The following is an 18,566-nucleotide window of genomic DNA, read 5'->3' as shown; positions in this document are numbered from 1 at the left end:
CAAAGAAACTAATGAAGTCATGATGGTGCAACAGATTCTTCTGTGATGGTCAGATATTTACATCATCCTTTAACAGTAAACCATTTCTTTTACAGAAAAGAAAAAAAATCCAAAACTTTAATACCATGTTGGTTTACTGTGATTCTGAATACATAAGCCAGAATACATGAGCCACACTTCAGTTAATTTGAAAACTTTTGTGATCTTAAGGAAATTTGGTGTGTGTGCACTCATTGCACAACCAGAGCCAAAAGTGCTACTGTGTTTTATTTTTATTCATTACTATATGTTGAAGCCCTAACCTCGATGATAATCTATAGAATGGTTTGCTTGAGACAAATTTCAACTGTCAAGTAGAGTGTTGATTTAATGTGGGGTAAAAATGAATTGAAATGATTTTGAATACTTTCTAAATGAACTGTGTGTGTGTGTGTATATATTATTATATATATATATATATATATATATATATATAAAATTGTACTATACTATATATTGTGGCAGGTGACCGGGGACCTTGCCCCACCGGGACACCTGGCGAGGCGAAGGGAAGGACCGGGAGAGAGGCAATAACTTCACCGGGGCACAAGAGGGCAATCCCCCTGGATTACATCTGGGCCACGGATTTGAAGCTTGGAAGCTCAACCTGGTTGAGGTCTGTGGCCAAATTGCCAAAGGTTGCTTGGATGATCTTGGAGCCCTGGATAGCAGCACTTTCGCCACACCAGGAAGTTCATCACGACGCACCTGAAGCACATCCAGGTGCAACATAAAAAGGGCCGCCTCACTCAATTCAGAAAGCTGGAGTCGTGAGGCAGAGGATGGAGCTTGCGAGTGGAGGAGTGAGGGCAGCAGAGAAGAAGGAAAGTAAAGTAAAGAAAAGGACTGAGTTATCGTGGCTGTTTTGGTGCACTGTGTTGTGAGTAGAAGAACAGAAATAAACGTGTGCTTTTGGACTTGGGTGTCCTGTGTCTGTCTGTGATCCAGGCTGAATCTTTCACAATATATGGTAACCACAAGGGGAATGCCACAGAGCCCCGAACCTCAGACACAATGTCACCCAGCGTAGTCCTAGGTTCAAATAATGGACTTTCATTACCCCAAAATACCTCTCCAAGTGTGCACAACCAACAAGACCACAATTACAAAATAAGTGAATGCTCTTTCTCTCCTTCTGCTCCTCCTGTTAAGTGTCACCTGAACCCTTCAGAATTTTCCATATTTCTGAATAAATATGACTTTAAATATCATCAGATTTTCACACAAGTCCTAAAGGTAGATATGGAGAACCCAGATAAACAAATGAGACAAAAATATAATACTTGGTCATTTATTAAGAAAAATCACCCAGTATTACATATCTGTGAGTGGCAAAAATATGTGAACCGTGCTTTAAGTATTTGGTATAATAATATCTGCAGCTCAGCCTGTGCTCTTTAGTATTTATTTCACTATTATATATACAGGGTGGCTGACGAAAATGTAGGCTGCCTCCACAGAGACAACTGCAGTACTCACATTTACAGAAGATGCTAAAAGTGATCTCCTTGTGTGTCAATACAACTCTGTGCCTGTTTCAGCATGTTCATGTACTTTCTTTGCAACGTCATGGAATTGATTGGAAGAGGGCCACTTTCTGGTTATATATTATATATATATATATATATATATATATATACACACACACACACAGTGGGTACGGAAAGTATTCAGACCCCCTTCAATTTTTCACTCTTTGTTATATTGCAGCCATTTGCTAAAATCATTTAAATTAATTTTTTTCCTCATTAATGTACACACAGCACCCCATATTGACAGACAAAAAAAAGAATTTTTGAAATTGTTGCAGATTTATTAAAAAAGAAAAACTGAAATATCACATGGTCCTAAGTATTCAGACCCTTTGCTATGACACTCATATATTTAACTCAGGTGCTTTCCATTTCTTCTGATCATCCTTGAGATCACCTTCATTTGAGTCCAGCTGTGTTTGATTATACTGATTGGACTTGATTAGGAAAGCCACACACCTGTCTATATAAGACCTTACAGCTCACAATGCATGTCAGAGCAAATGAGAATCATGAGGTCAAAGGAACTGCCTGAAGAGCTCAGAGACAGAATTGTGGCAAGGCACAGATCTGGCCAAGGTTACAAAAATATTTCTGCTGCACTTAAGGTTCCCAAGAGCACAGTGGCCTCCATAATCCTTAAATGGAAGACTTTGGGACGACCAGAACCCTTCCTAGAGCTGGCCGTCCGGCCAAGCTGAGCTACCGGGGGAGAAGAGCCTTGGTGAGAGAGGTAAAGAAGAACCCAAAGATCACTTTGGCTGAGCTCCAGAGATGCAGTCAGGAGATGGGAGAAAGTTGTAGAAAGTCAACCATCACTGCAGCCCTCCACCAGTCAGGGCTTTATGGCAGAGTGGCCTGTCAGAAGCCTCTCCTCAGTGCAAGACACATGACAGCCCGCATGGAGTTTGCTAAAAGACACCTGAAGGACTCTGAGATGGTGAGAAATAAGATTCTCTGGTCTGAGGAGACCAAGATAGAACTTTTTGGCCTTAATTCTAAGCGGTATGTGTGGAGACAACCAGGCACTGCTCATTACTTGTCCAATACAGTCCCCACAGTGAAGTATGGCGGTGGCAGCATCCTGCTGTGGGGGTGTTTTTCAGCTGCTGGGACAGGACGACTAGTTGCAATCCAGGGAAAGATGAATGCGGCCAAGTACAGGGATATCCTGGACAAAAACCTTCTCCAGAGTGCTAAGGACCTCAGACTGGGCCGAAGGTTTACCTTCCAACAAGACAATGACCCTAAGCACACAGCTAAAATAACAAAGGAGTGGCTTCACAACAACTCTGTGACTGTTCTTGAATGGCCCAACCAGAGCCCTGACTTAAACCCAATTGAGCATCTCTGGAGAGACCTAAAAATGGCTGTCTACCAACGTTTACCATCCAACCTGACAGAACTGGAAAGGATCTGCAAGGAGGAATGGCAGAGGATCCCCAAATCCAGGTGTGAAAAACGTGTTGCATCTTTCCCAAGAAGACTCATGGCTGTATTAGCTCAAAAGGGTGCTTCTACTAAATACTGAGCAAAGGGTCTGAATACTTAGGACCATGTGATATTTCAGTTTTTCTTTTTTAATAAATCTGCAACAATTTCAAAAATAAATTGAAGGGGGTCTGATTACTTTCCGTACCCACTGTGTGTGTATATATATATATATATATATATATATATATATATACACACACACACACACACACATGGTGGTGCAGGGAAACAGGGAAATTTTGGGACTAGGTGTTGGCGACCCTGGGGTGTCAGCAGTTGTTTGGGACCAATGCGCTCTTGATTAGAACCACATGCCATTAGATAAAATTGAGCAGTGGAGTGGAGCACAATGTGCATTCACTGCCATCATTACCAGTTAGGATGTCATGATCATGTCTCTTCTGCTCAGGCAATAACAACATGGGTGTGTAATTTCGAAGAAACTGGTTCAGCCTTAAAAAAAAAAAAAAAGTCCCCAGGTGGAGCCACTTTGCATACTGCCCGACAATCAATGGCAGTTATTCGACTATTTTTTAAAAGGCACATCGTTTCACGCATTTCATGGCCTCCGAGATCCCTAGATCTTACTGTTTGTGATTTTTTTCTTTGGGGACATCTTAAAATCTATCTATCTAAAAGCCAAGTGTACACGTCCTGCAACCATTGCTGAACTAAAAAGGAGGATTGAAGAGGAAATCGCTGACTTTCCTCTTAACATGTTACGTCAAGCAATGCAGAATATCCACAACAGGCTGTCAGAATGTGTATGGAGAAATGGACAACACCTTCATGAGGTTTTCTTCAAAACATAAAAATGATTATTGAATGAATACTGATTACCATCATTAATTGCATATCCTGTACAATACATTTCATTATTAAATGTATTTTGTAATGTGTTTATTTGTGCATTGAACGTCAACTGAATACTTCCCATTTCCCTGCACCACCCTGTGTACACACACAAACACACATACACACACTCATATAAAAATAACAGTGTTGGCTTCAAAGGTAACGTGATAGCTAAACATTCTTTCCCATGTGTTCGCATCCAAAAACAATTAAACAATCCAATTTGTAATTCCCCCTCCACACTATTATACTTAATATTATATACCGTATAAATTGTGACAATGTCAGCTGCAAAAATAAATATAAATTAAAGACTGCTTGATTATATTTTGCCATCTCTGTGTGGCAATTCAGGTGTTGGTTTTAATGCAAAAGTTGCAATTCCCAGTCCAGTCACTATCTGTATGGAGTTTGCATATTCTCCACGTTGGCTTCAACCTACATCCCCATTCCAAGTAAGCGTGCACTAGGTTAACTGAGATATTTGCAAGAAGAGACGTGCCCTGCAGTGGACTGAAAGCAGAGTTGGTAACCACCCCAGATCTAATATTGCTGGGATCGACTCCAACTCCATATAAACCAATCAAAGAAGAAGCAAACGGATGAATTACTTGACAGACAGTCAGCACTAAATCTTAGTTACTGTATATTCCATCTTAAAACTTCTTCAGACACTTTGCTCTGATGCCAAAGGAAAATTTTTAATACAGTATATCTTATCAAATGAAGCATTCTATTCAGTGTTTCAGAGCTCGTGAAAATAGTCATGATTCTCCTATTCTGAGTAAGCTCAAATGAACTCAAGTCTTTCCTGAACAGAACAGGAGTTCATAACATATTAGCTGGCATCTGACTTTTCCAGCAAACTGCATGCCCCCCCCCCCCTCTGACGACTCACTTGAGAGCCATTTTCTAAACCTAGGAATTTAAATAAAAGCTGAAATAAATGCTTGGCAGTCTTGCATCAGCTCTTTACGTCCTCCATTTATTTCTCATAAAAATGCAAAGTTATGTTGAAATTTTCCTTGACACACAGGTTTTAGAACATATGTACCTCAGAATTTAGGGTGGAAAAAAAATTGTAACGTGGCATTTTCAGAATCTATTTTTTATTGTAGCTTTCTGAAAAATAACCCTGTCTTGGTTTAATTAGCATTACCTTTCCACATTATTAGCTTTCAAAAGGCTAAAGACTTCAATGACTTAAAAAAATGTAAATCCATACATACACTGTACATATTCACATCTATAGATTGCACAGTGTGTTGTACTTTATTTAAAAGTCGCCAGCAGCCTACCACCAGGTAGGTACAGGGAAACCTAAAATCATAGATAACGCCTGTTTGAAAAAGAGAGCAGCAGTCCTGAACATGGCACTGATGAAACTAGAGTGCCACTAGCGAGTGCTGAGTGAGCATTAGAGCAGTGGTGACAAGAATAGGCCAATCAGTCCAAAGGGCTTGACCATGCAGTATTATTGTACAGTGAAAGTAAAATACAATTCATCATAAAAGAATGAAAGAAAAAAAAACACAACACACTATTTTCATTTATTAACCATCCTGGCAAATAAATGCAAAGCCAGTTAACAATAAACACCACTGTAGGTCTTCAGTGTTGTTTGCAGCATGTTCATTGTATGGTATAAACTGGATTTGCACACAAGTTAAAGAAATGTAAACAACTACTGCCAGGTAGATATATTTAATCATATACACTTTACTGGCAAAAGTATTGGGACACAAATGAATTTTAATGACATTCCATTCTAAATGCATAGGGTTTAATATGGAGCTGGCCCACCCTTTGCAGCTATAACAGCTTCAGCTCTTCTGGGAAGGCTTTCCACAAGGTGTAGGAGTGTGCTTATGGGAATTTTGACCATTCTTCCAGTACACCATTTGTGAGGTTAGGCACTAATGTTGGACCAGACTCCCTGCAGCTTCTAAGTACAATGTCCTGCAAGACTCCCCACCTTTCTTGGTCTACTTTCTCAGGAATCATCTCAAATTCCCTATGTCCATAACCATTTCAGAAGCTTCTCCTCCAGCCTAAAACTTTCCAATGGCTAAGAGTAAGCCAAGGTAATGGAGTTGAGTTGTGTGGCTCATGTAATTAAGCTCAACATGAGCTGCAACAGAACTGATTGTGCACAAATGGTGAATCAAGATTTTAAGTTTCTGTTTTTAAATATTTAATCATTTTGTGTAATTGTTAGTGCCTTTGTTATGTTGTCTTGCAATATAGCAGTCCAATCCTTATTTATTGGTTTTCCCAAATGTTATAGCATCCCCAGTGGGGGTGTTTGGTGCCGATTGCTTTTGTTACACAAAACCGTTCAATAAACTGAAATTATTGAATATGCTTAGGCAAGCAATTATGAAAACTGTTATGTTTAATTAATCACTGAGTTATTTCTGCTTTATAAAAATATATTAATATGCTTGATGGAAGTATGATAAATTACAATTAATATGCAGTTAATTTTTTTTTCTACTTTGACTATGAAGTGATTTGTTGTATAAGTTCGACTTGACTATATGCGAGGTTATTTTCTTAAAATAAATAAAAATGTAAAAAAAAAATCAGTTAATTTCAATGAAAATGAAATTAATTTGAATCATTCAATTAATTGAGATTTATTTATTATTTAAATCAAACCACAGCACTAACTTTAATTTTAATTCATTTATGTCTTAATGTAATTTCAATTCAACTTATCTTCATTGTGCTTTAATGTATCACGCAAAGCAGTTCTGGTTATTCTTGCTGGATCAGAAAGACAAAAAATGCAGCCAGAGTACAGGACTTGACATAATAATGTAGTGCAGCAGACAACTAAACACAGCAATGGCAAGAAGCAAAACATAGCACACTCAAACCCAATTAATAATTAATAGGCAACAGTATCTAATTAAAAATATGAATGTCTGGTACTGTATAAATACATTTCATTTCTGGCAAATATATGCTATTGAGACTTACTAAATGTTGTACAAAAATATTTTGGAACTGTTCAAATGGCTCTTTGAAAAATAAACACTGCCACTTTCTTAATTTCAGATTAGATATTTACTATAGTTAACCTCAGTTTCCAAAACCAGCATCTTATGTAGTGAAGGTACACTACAATTAAACAACTCTATATGTGTACAATTTCAGAATCAAATTATTAAATGCATAGCAACTCATTATGGATTCATAACAATAACTCTGGTAAGAATAGGCCATATATCTTGTCAGTCCGTATTCGCTTAACAAATCAAAAATATTATTAAAAAAAGAGAGATCTTTATGTCCCTAAAGTACTACTGCTACTTGCTGCCACACTGCTTCAGAACTTATTACACTTATCTATGGTTGGCTGCATGAAGCTACCTTTTCTGACATGAGTGTGAAATTTATCCTTAACCAGCTATTATCTGCCTCCCTGTGCTCTTGTTGATAACAGCTGCCACTCACCATGCCAGCTTCCTTCTTAACTTTAAGCACTTATGTTATGTTCCCTCTTAATCTCTGCTTGCTTAAACCAAAATGATTGAATGACTGGCAATATTATGCAGTCCTAGAATCACCCTGGACAGACTTCTTTCTTAAATGCTGCCATGTCTTTAGTAATAACCTCAAAACTAATTAAAAAAATGACTGCAGACTCAAACGTCAACATTTAGAGGTAATAAGTGGAAAGTCACACTGCAGGTAATGGCATGTTCCTCAAGCACAGACTGGTACAATCGCCTGCAAATTTTGGTTTTGGATCTACTTTTACTTTACTATTTTTTGGCCTATGAGTTTCAGTTGAGGGTTGTCCACTTATCTTTTCTGAAGTTATCCTAAATAGAACACTCATTGTCAATAATTCTCCTCAATTGACTCTTCAATTCCACCCGTGGGGGTAAACGTTATTATATAAAGCTATTGTCTGTTTTTACCTGCATTATTATCAATCTTTAATTTAATATTGTTTTTTGTATCAGTAAGGTGCTGCTGGAGTATGTGAATTTCCCCTTGGGATTAATAAAGTATTTATCTCTCTATCTATCTAATTATCTTGTTGAGGTTGTCTTTGTTATTTTTCTTGAACACATCTCTTATTTGTCAATTTCTAGAACAATGTTAGATTCTGTACTTAATAATAGGGTGCCAGATGGCTAAGAAAGATGGTACAGTGTAGAGAAATAATGAAGGGCTAGGAGTAGTGATGCAGGTTGTCATTTCATTGGAAGGGGGATTCCACCACCAGGAGGCAGCATTGTGTTTAATCACAAATATAAGTTTCCCTTAGTTTTGTGCCAGAACTGGTTTATGTACAGTAAGACATGACAGCAATGTCAGCCACAAACTAGAAACAGTTTTAAAAAGTAAACAGAATTCACTAGACTGCTGACATTTACTTCTGAGAGTTATAAAGCATGTTCCGGGGGTGGGTTTAAAAAAAAAAAAATTGAAAAAAAAATTGACCAAATAAAATAACAAGCTTCAAAGGCTCTTACCTGAAGTGCCCCAGAGCAGGAACCAGGGCTGAACACCACTGAGAAGTCCTCAGAAGAAAGCAGAACCTGCAGTCTAGCATCAACTGCTTTAAGAGAATCAAGTTCATCTGTTTCTTCAGTGACAGCCAGTGTTACATCTGCCTATGAAAAAATTATTTTGAGGCAATTAAAAAAACTTTCTAATGCACTGGCCAACATGCTATAAGGATAAGGATAATCCATAGCATATACAGTATATCTGTTCTGGGCAACTTGAGATGACAGCCAATGAGGAGAATAAAAGAATTGTCAGAGTAGGCAACAGTCTTAACTGGAAGGACAGACATAAACAAATGAAAGAAGTGAAAATCGGAGATGTAATTAATATTTACTGTAATCTATGCTATTTCACACCTCTCTGAAATTTTATAAGCAACTTTGGAAGGTTCCTTTTCATCTGAATTCTTTACAAGGTTGTTGGGACTGTCCTTTGTGTTGTGTTCATGTAAGTAGTCCATGGTTATCGCCTCCCAAACAGAAGATGGACACATCATGGAAGACCAGACACCATCAAGATATAGTTGGAGATGATGCTCTGTTAATGTAAGTGTGAATGCTGTCCAACCTCTTTGAGCTGTCAGTCCCTGATCTGAGGTATAAGTTAACAATCTATGCATGGTGTCTCATTGCTGTAGAAGTGTTGACTTTGGTGCTGTGATGACAACTCACATAACCCACATACCATCTTGTGGTATCATTCATTTCAACTACACAGTCATCATCATCATCATCATCAACTGTTATCTTCATAATATTAGATTATACTTTATTTGTCCAGAAGGGGAAATTATAATTTTATGGAAGCTCTAAATAAATAAATAAGATATAAATAAACTACACCCACCAATTACACATAATTTCTGGTTTGGATAACAAAAAGCTGCTACCATCAATACAGGCTTGTAGGTGGCAGCAAGAAGAGGCCAGACTAGCTGGGATTGTGCCACAGGATTATATTTAAAGGCATTAATATTTGGAAAGAGCAGTGTCCACAAATTATATAAATTGCTAGCTGATTACCCAGTGGCTTCACTCACTGAGTGCAAGGGAAAAAAAATATAGTATTTATAAAATAAGTTTGTTAATTGCCAATTTTATTTTTCAACAAATAAAGAGCACTTACAATAACATATAAATCAATATAAACAACATTATTACATCATTATCATATGAGAATATGAAGTAATATAAGAAGCACATTGCATATAAATATAAATTATTAAACAGTAAAATCTTCTTCTATAATACGCCACCGTGGCTGTTCATTTGTGTGTCCAGGATTTTAAATCACCTGTAGCTCGCAAACCGTTTCACCTATTGACTTGAAATTTGGTACACATATACTAGGTGACATCTACTATCCGCTTTAAGGGTGATGATTTTATTACTCTTTTTATCTTTATTTTATTGTAGAATCAACTCTTGGAAGCGCGCAGCAGGGCGGCCGTGCAGCGGATGTGTACGGGCGCCGTTCTCATTACCTACTACCTTCGCTAATCATTCTTGAGGCAGATTGAAGACTTAAGTGCCAGATTAAGTGAAAGGTTAACAGAAAACATACTAAGTAATTGCAACACAAAAACTTAATCAGTTTTAACGTGAAAAGATGCCGACGAAAGAGAAGCAGCGGGCTGCTAGGGTGGAGTGAAGAAGAGCTGCTCAGGAAGCAGCAAGCACATCAACCTCTGAGCAAACGAATGCTAAACGTACAGAGAAAGAGGATGAATACTATGAATGCTCAAGTCAAGTGTATTCGTGCAGTGCGCCGTTACTGGTATTTTGATAAAAGAATCTGAACAACATATAAGAAGCATATAAATTATTAAACAGTAAAACATTAACATTTAAGAAGTAAAGATACATTGAATTGCAATGCCGAATGTGCTCTACTGCCTCCATCTAATAATGTAGAAGCGATTCAAGAAGTAAAGATACATTGAGTACTACTGCAATGCTTTCGAGTAAACTACATTTTTTGTTTGCCCATTACGTGCATAAATGTATAAATTTTTTGGTGTACCTACCCGAGAACATGTGACATAACTGAACATGGGAGAAGCATGGATTTTAAACACGCGTTGAGTTTATCCGCTGGTGTCCCTCGTGGAATAACTGGTAATGTTTGACGAAAATCTCCTGCGAGTAAAACGACAGTACCTCCCATTATTTTGATAGGATCTCTGAGATCTTGCATTGTCCGGTTCAAGGCTTCATAAGCTCTTTTATGTGCCATGGTGCACTCATCCCAAACTATTATCTTTGAATGCTGCAAGACTTTTGCCTTTCCAGAGCCCTTGCGTATGCTGCAAATTGGATTTTCGTCATGAGCGAGGTTTAATGGTAATTGCAATGGCGAATGTGCTGTACGGCCTCCATCTAATAATGTAGAAGCGATTCCCCATGACGCTACAGCCAGAGCTATGTCACCATTCGCTCTCTTGGCAAGAATCAGGTTTATTAAGAATGTTTTTCCTCTTCCCCGGTGGTCATACGCAATTTCTGTTCCGTTTCATACGTAATTTCCATTTCAAACGCGAAAAGAATTTTATATATATAGATTAAATATAAACTATTATATAAAGATATTATCCGTACTCGCACTTTTGCCACAATAGCCTTATAAAAACCATGATTCACCACTCTCAGTATCGTTCAAGTGTTTGTAGGACTTTAAAGCAGGTTATACAGGCTTTCCAGAATGGGAGTAAAAGAGACTCAAGGCTACAATAACTTTGTTCAGTTCAGTGGCATCTCTACATTGAGGGCCTGTGGGCCACTGTCACTATCACTGCCATCTTTCAGTAGGTGATGCTGCAAACATTAAACCAGTAGTAAACTTTCCTCAATAATTTAACGCTTTGCTAAAATGTATATAGAACATTCAACTTAGCTGTCATAATCCAGTTATTCCAACTTTACATGATACGCTCAATGCCTATGCTAGACTGTTTCTTTATTGCTTGTTCAGGTCCATGGACCCTCAATGTTTTCTCCTTGACTTACCTCAGTGGGTTGTGCGTGCAGATGTTTGCAGCCTCAACTTTTCATTTCCACTTTGTGACTTGAAGGCCAAGTCTTTTTAAACAACTCTTAGGCTGACGTTTTTGAGAAGCAATTTATAGAGTATGTTGCCTTATACATTTTGCTATTTTGGAGAAGTTGCCACTATCATCATACCAGGCACTGTGTTTACAATATGATTTAGCTCGTTGTCCATTGAGGACAAACTGGAAATGTATTCATTCATTTACCTTTCTGCTTTGCTATTTTGAAGTTACTGATGAAATTCAGAAAACATCTAATACTGCCCTTTGCTGTATGACAATAAGCTAACAGCTTTTAATTTGGTGTCACTGTTTCATGCCTTTTCAAGATTAAAATTATACTATCACTGTCACTGATAGCCTAATGCATTGTGACATGCAATGTCTCTCTCCCTGTCCCTAATGTGAGATTTATTAAAGCTGTCAACTTCCATATCAGCCCTTCAATGCCCCTGCTGGCAATTCTGAGATTTGGCACAAGTATGCAAAGTTGCTCAAAGCAGTGGATGTATTTAGTCAGTGAAATTTTGGATTAGGGCCAGAAAGGTTTCCTGTACAGAATTTATTTAATGACCACATTTGCACTTAATTCTGTCCCGAGCAGTGCCAGGTACATCTGCTAGGGTTTTTTTATATTTCACAAAATATTTGGACTCTTTTCAATCACATCATCTGATGTTGCTATAGACACCTCACCTACTAGATGTAATCTTAATTTGACTTTTTACAAAAACTTTATTGAAAAATTATAAGATTCTAACAGAGGAATTAAAAGATGTTTTGTTAACATTTTAACTATGATTCTTCATTTAACCCCATTATGGAAGATTGTCCAGTCAGTCAACCCTCACTAATATTCTGTTTCTGCCAGGAGTATTCAGCCTCTGTCACTTGGTAAAACAAACCAACAATAATGATCCTTTTTATGAGAGGTGTTCTCGCTGGCCACACTACACATTGCATACTTGTGGAATGCTGTCACGTCCACCATTCAATTTGCCATATGTGTATATGCAAAAGCATAAGATTCAATTATCCCATCTCCCAGTTATTTCCAAGCATGTGGTTTCCTAACACTTGTAATTTAGGACTGCCAGAAAATTGAAAAGAAGGAAATGAATCAAAATCATAGTACTCTGAGAGGAAGGTTTATTTTTAAATTTCTTTTCAACAAGTCTAAGGACAAAAATAAGGATTATTTGCTGTTTCTTCAATGATTTCTAAATTCAAATTAACTGAGTTGCAAATGCTGTCTTCATACTTAACACATAGAGGACACAAGCAAAGGAGGAGGAGGTACAGAAGGTCTTGAGTCTGCTTTTCTCAGTGTAACAAGGGAACTAATTTGTGGTATTTTATTGCGGTTGTGACATACATGGAACCAACAAGGACAAAATATTGAGAGTGACATACCCATTGAGTAATAGAGCTGTCCTGTAAAGAACCACCACAAAATCAAACAGATTTAATATGTACTAAGTCATACAGCAGCGGCTGTGTGTGTGAGAGCTGACAACCAAAGTGCATTTGGCTAAAAGTATAATGCATATAATGTGGTTGCAAGAAAAGAAGTAGGTGTTTTGCACTTACAAAAACAAAACTGTAGCATGATAAATTGGAAAAACTAAACAGACAGGCAAAGACTGCAGGTGAATTTACCATACCATGAAAACATTTAAACAGCACCTGAACTAACTCTGCAGTTTTTAAAAATGTATCCAATACGCTCAATTTTAAAACACAATTTTGCATTGCAAATAAATATATACCATGTTTGTAAAGAAATAACTTTAACTTGAAAAATACCAAACTAATCCTTTACACAGCAGGAGAACTGAGCAACATACTTCCAGTGTTTAACTAACTTATACTCGGGACACGTTTTGCCATAAGGACTGGATGTTGGACAATTAAAAAAAAGAAACTATACAAAATATAGAATTTAAAGTAACCTCTTTCTTGGTAAATTTGAAACTATATTCTAAAGTTGCGCAGAATGTTTCTCTGTTTTAGGATAGCCAAGTTCAGATATTTAATAAAACTTTTCAATGGGAGGTTTAGAAATTTCAAAACTACTCAACAGAAAAAAAAAATTCTTGAAGAATTTTGTAAATCCAAAATTTTGGATTTTGGAAATTTTTTTCCCCAACTTCTTGACTTTTTAGTTTTAAATATAAGGTATAAATATTTTCTCATCAGTAAATATGTTATACTATTAATTCTTATATCACTGTCAAGTGAGATACAAACTAAATATTGGACCAAAAATAATTAATGACTACCGAATCAAGAGAGTAAAACAAAAGTGTAGTCAAAATGCAGTAGAAGCTGAAACCCGAGAAAATAACCTGCTGCTAGGGCTTACTTAAATTATAAAGCTAACTAACACTAAGGAGAACAAGAGATTTTGCACCCACCGAGGGATAACTGCAAGTGCAAGCACTGCATTATTTTTAAGTCATGTTTCATGATATCACAGGAGTGATTAATGTGGTTGCACTGCGTAAATAAAAAAGTCAGTAATAAAAAAAAATGTACTTTTTGTTTTATACACAACGCAAAATTAATAACAGAACTAAATTCTATAACTGGACATACAAAAACCTAAAATAACTCAGAAATAAACATAGAAATATGCAAGGCACTAAGTCTGTTCACTAATTTTACATGCCACCTGCGTCCAAACAGACTCAGAGAAACAGCTGGTACACGCAGATTTGACAGAAAAATGAAACAAACCAAATAACCCATTCAGAGCAGTGCACATATTCCCACAAGGAAATGCCACATTAGGTAAACCTGAATCCAGAGGAATAGTTCACAAACAGGGAGACATCCTACACGTTCTAGAAATAATGATGTCCAACCTGGAAAATAAATTGGCAACCAAGTGGCTCGAGGCAGAAGTGCGCCCAGGGCCATTTATAAGAGAGACAATTATGTTGTGCTGACAAACCCTAATAGCCCATCAACTACTATTTTCAAAGCGAAATAAAATCAAGATGTAAAAGGTGGTCATGGTTCTTATTTGCACTGCATTGCTAGCCAGCAAGTTTTACAGATTTACAGCTCTCTAGGTGGAAAAGTATATTTCAACATTTGACTCAAATCTCTTCTTACCCAGCTTCTTTCACGCCACTAGGGTCTCATTAAAGAATTATTTTAAAATAACATCAGTTAATCTCATTTCTTTCAAAATTTTAAGGACTTCTGTCAGGTCTCATCTTAGTCTATGTTTACTTAGGCTGACAAGATCCCATTTCTGTCCTTACTTATAACTCATATGCTAATTCCAGGAATCTGTCTGATGGCTGTTTCTCCAGCGCTGATATTGTGATTCCAACTGTCAAGTAAAATGATTCAGGTGACCTTAACCTGTTAAGCCACCAAGGTAAGGGTTAGCTGAACGTCAAGCACTACATGGGTAACACAGATCACAACATTTGAATGCCAAAGCGTCTGGCTCTGTAATTTCATACCTGGAACAACAACAACTCAGAAATCAGCAGTAGTTGAACTTTGCAGTAGGGGAGCAGCAGGGAGCAAAACATGGTTTTCTTTTACTAGAAAAAAAAGTGTCTACATTTCAGAAGTCATTAAATAAATATATTCTACGTTCTTAAACTTATGACTTAAGAGCAGAAAATCATAAATCCAGCTGCATGAGAATTCTGAACCAGAAGTACAGTGCAAAGCTGTGATAGATGTTTCCTCCATCATCTCAAGGCATACATCATAGGCCGACTACAGAGTGGTGTGTGAATATCATGGGGTTGTGAGTTGGCACACTATGTGATTCTGCATTTTTTTTTATGTAAGTTTGGTAAAAGAAAAAAAAAATCAATTGCAATGGCAGATATGGGGAAGTACATTTAAAATTTACTAGGACTACAGGTCAGAAAGCCAAATAATGTCCCCGAACAAAATGAATTGAAATTTTAAGAGTGCTATGAAATGGAATACTATGCACAGAACTCAAGTCTATGCAGCCTGACTGACGTGAACAAGCCTTCTTTATGAAAATGGCAAACAGACAACAAAGAGCAGCATGCCTGCCGGTTGACATCAAAAACCAACAGCAAACTAGAAAGAGAGAACCTGCTAAGCGTTGCTCAAATTTACAGAAATGTCACCCAAACTTAAACATTCATGTTGAATTTTTACTATTTGAGAGCCAGTGGACACTTCAGATGCACTTGAAGCACACTGACCAAATAACTCAAAGTAGACTTTGGAAGAATAAATTGAAATAAATTCATCTCACAGGATGACTTTGAAGTGGATGCACAGCAGATGGCTTAAAAGTGACAGTTCAATGTTCCATTTTAAGGCACGGAGTTGCCCCATTTCACTAAGTTCCTTTCTGCATGGCTTCAAGTAAATGACTGTCCACCTCGATATGTATATAATCTTCTCCTAAAGCATCCCAAAACACTTTGAGTCTTATGCTGAGCAGCATCAAAGGGTAGTAGAGGGTGAGAATGGTGTGGCTTTAAAATGGAAGCAGATACTGTCAGTAACTCTGAGAAAATCCAAGGTGCAGTAAATCATGTACACATCTCATACAGAAGATAACAATTTACATGACACAGGCAACAAATTCCCATATAAAAGGGGCACACTTTCTAAAACATAAGCATCAAGAGAACATCATAATTATCACAAAATTAAGCTTAAGGGAACATTAAGAAACAATCCAGATAAGAACACATATTCTGATACCTTCTAATCAAGTTCAGGATCACAGGGAAGGAGCAGAAAATTTCCCAGTAGCCCTGGGCACAAGATGGAATCAGGGTCAGGAAAATATTAGGTGGGAATGGAATATCTGAAAACAGAATCTTAGAAAGAGAGCTATAGACAAAGAACCAGGAAGAGGCATCAGGAGAACAGTACCAGAAGATGTTGATAAAAGTACCAAGAAGTTAAAAGAGCACAGGTTACACAAAGGTATGGGAGCAAGACACATAGCAGAATGTTTTTTGCGGTACAAGACATACACAACATACAAATTTAAACTGAATGTGTTGTTGGTTAGGGTTTTTGGAGGCTAGCATCCACATTAATCAAGTGCCTCAGAGTAGGAAAATGGTCCCAACTGGCAGGAAAATCTCACACAAATTTGATCCTACTCTTAGAAGTAGGTGTAATACCATTTTTTCATTTTCCTGGTATTAGGTAACTACTCCAAACTTCACCAGAATTTAAGAGAACTTGTAAACTGTCCTAATTCACTAGAGAGCCAGAAGATGGTGTTCAGGAAGAGATTGCTAGGCACATCTTGGGAAAGGCAGAATGTTTTGGAAAAGCAAAACACTAATAAACTCAAAAAGATTTGAGATCAATGGAATAATATTCATAAAAAAATGTTGTATGATACATGATCGACCCATGTACGCAGAGGAGCCAGTGAGCTATTTGTCAAAATGAAAGTGATGGTAACATTACTTGTGAAATGCAGTTTTGCAATAGCAATGATTTGGGTATGTCACAACCAACCATTTCTCAAATTTTGCACCAAACTTTTAATGCCTCAACAACGTGTAAGGTAATATGTAGATTCATACATTTTTCCATCAGTGCAGTCGAGGTCATGTTAAATCATGCTGCATTCATGTAAATCAGAACGCACATAAACATCACTGTCCAAAGTGCCGATGAGATTGCATACATCAATCACAGTATCAACGCACAGGCGGTCATGGATGCAAACTGTACTGTAGTAACCAGCATCCATCCATCCATCCATTTTCTAACCCGCTGAATCCTAACACAGGGTCACGGGGGTCTGCTGGAGCCAATCCCAGCCAACACAGGGCACAAGGCAGGAACCAATCCCGGGCAGGGTGCCAACCCACCGCAGAGTAACCAGCATATTATGCTGAATATAAGCGAGGATGGAATGGAATTTCAGCAAAACCGGATAACATGTGCTTTACACCTTACAAGCGTGGGAAGGTTCAATAAGGGAGGTGGAAACTCCTGAGCAACTGGATAAATAGTGCCTTGCTGAAGATAAAGGGAGATTCATGGAGACAGGCACAACGCAGCAGAAGGAGAAAGGGAAAAGTGCAAGAGTAAGTACGACTTCAGAAACAGTGCCGTGGCTAACTTCAAAATAGTTGTGACTTTACAAGGCATTTCCTGTGGCCATAACAGAGGTATGGTGATTCTTCTTAAAGTACAGCTATGGATCATTCATTGTCAAAAATAACATGCCAGTTATCGGGCTTTACTCTCATTAAGTGTGTGTCTCAGACTTACCACCTCGGTGCTCGTTGCACTATTATTCGTGATGTTGACACAAAGTGGCATCAATTGTGTAGCTTAGCACAATATAGTACCTTATTATGTTTTCCTTTTTCTTTCAATATTATTATAATTCTTAGTAGTGAAGCCTTAGCATTAGTATCAGTAAACTTCAAAGCATCATCATGATGTCCAAGAAAACTATAAAACATAATCACTACTACTGTGCATTTATGGATGCTGTAAAATGGTGCTGTTATTAGTTCTCAAACGTGAACTCCCATTTCCTAGTTCAAAACAAATGTAGGATGCTTCATAAATACTTCAGATATTTGCTCATTTCGAAGAATCCCAACCCAACACCTTTAAGTCAGTGGGTAAATGATGTCCTATACTATCTGACATTGGAAAAAATCAAATTCTCAATCAGAAGATCTGTTCAAAATTTTTTTTAAATATGTCAGGATCTAATCAATAACATTTTAAAATAATCTATATCGTGGAAAAGGATACTCTTCCTTCCTTGCTGCTTCAAAGATGTGCTTTGTTGGCTAGCTCTCCTCTCTTTTATTCTTTTGGGTGAGGATTGAATTTTGGTTTTGTTAAATTTGATTTGATTGTATGGATTGATATATGCTTTTTTAATTTTATTGATTTTATTAAAATCAAATAACAATCCATACAAATAACTTAAGTTTTACAAAAAAACAAAAAAGGTTCAAAACAAATCAACTCCCACCCCTGAGAAAGAGAGCTAGGCCAGCAAAGTAAAACTTTAAGCTAGTAAAAATAATAGATAAATTAATAAATGAATAAAGATA

At 37.3% G+C, this 18,566-nt stretch overlaps 1 protein-coding gene across 1 annotated transcript in view; it reads right to left on the bottom strand.

The window, feature by feature from the left end:
• Window positions 1–18,566, bottom strand: part of fsip1 (fibrous sheath interacting protein 1) — a 466,416-nt gene that overhangs the window by 373,142 nt on the left and 74,708 nt on the right. Inside the window, exon 9 of the mRNA XM_028821434.2 lies at window positions 8,414–8,554. Within this exon, the coding sequence (XP_028677267.2) occupies window positions 8,414–8,554 (141 nt within the window). The remainder of the gene's footprint in view (window positions 1–8,413; window positions 8,555–18,566) is intronic.

This window comes from Erpetoichthys calabaricus, chromosome 16 (assembly GCF_900747795.2).
Source record: "Erpetoichthys calabaricus chromosome 16, fErpCal1.3, whole genome shotgun sequence".
In the NCBI taxonomy this organism is placed as follows: domain Eukaryota; kingdom Metazoa; phylum Chordata; class Cladistia; order Polypteriformes; family Polypteridae; genus Erpetoichthys; species Erpetoichthys calabaricus.
Note: the sequence above shows the minus strand (reverse complement) of the source record. Positions and strands in the feature narration are given on the sequence as shown.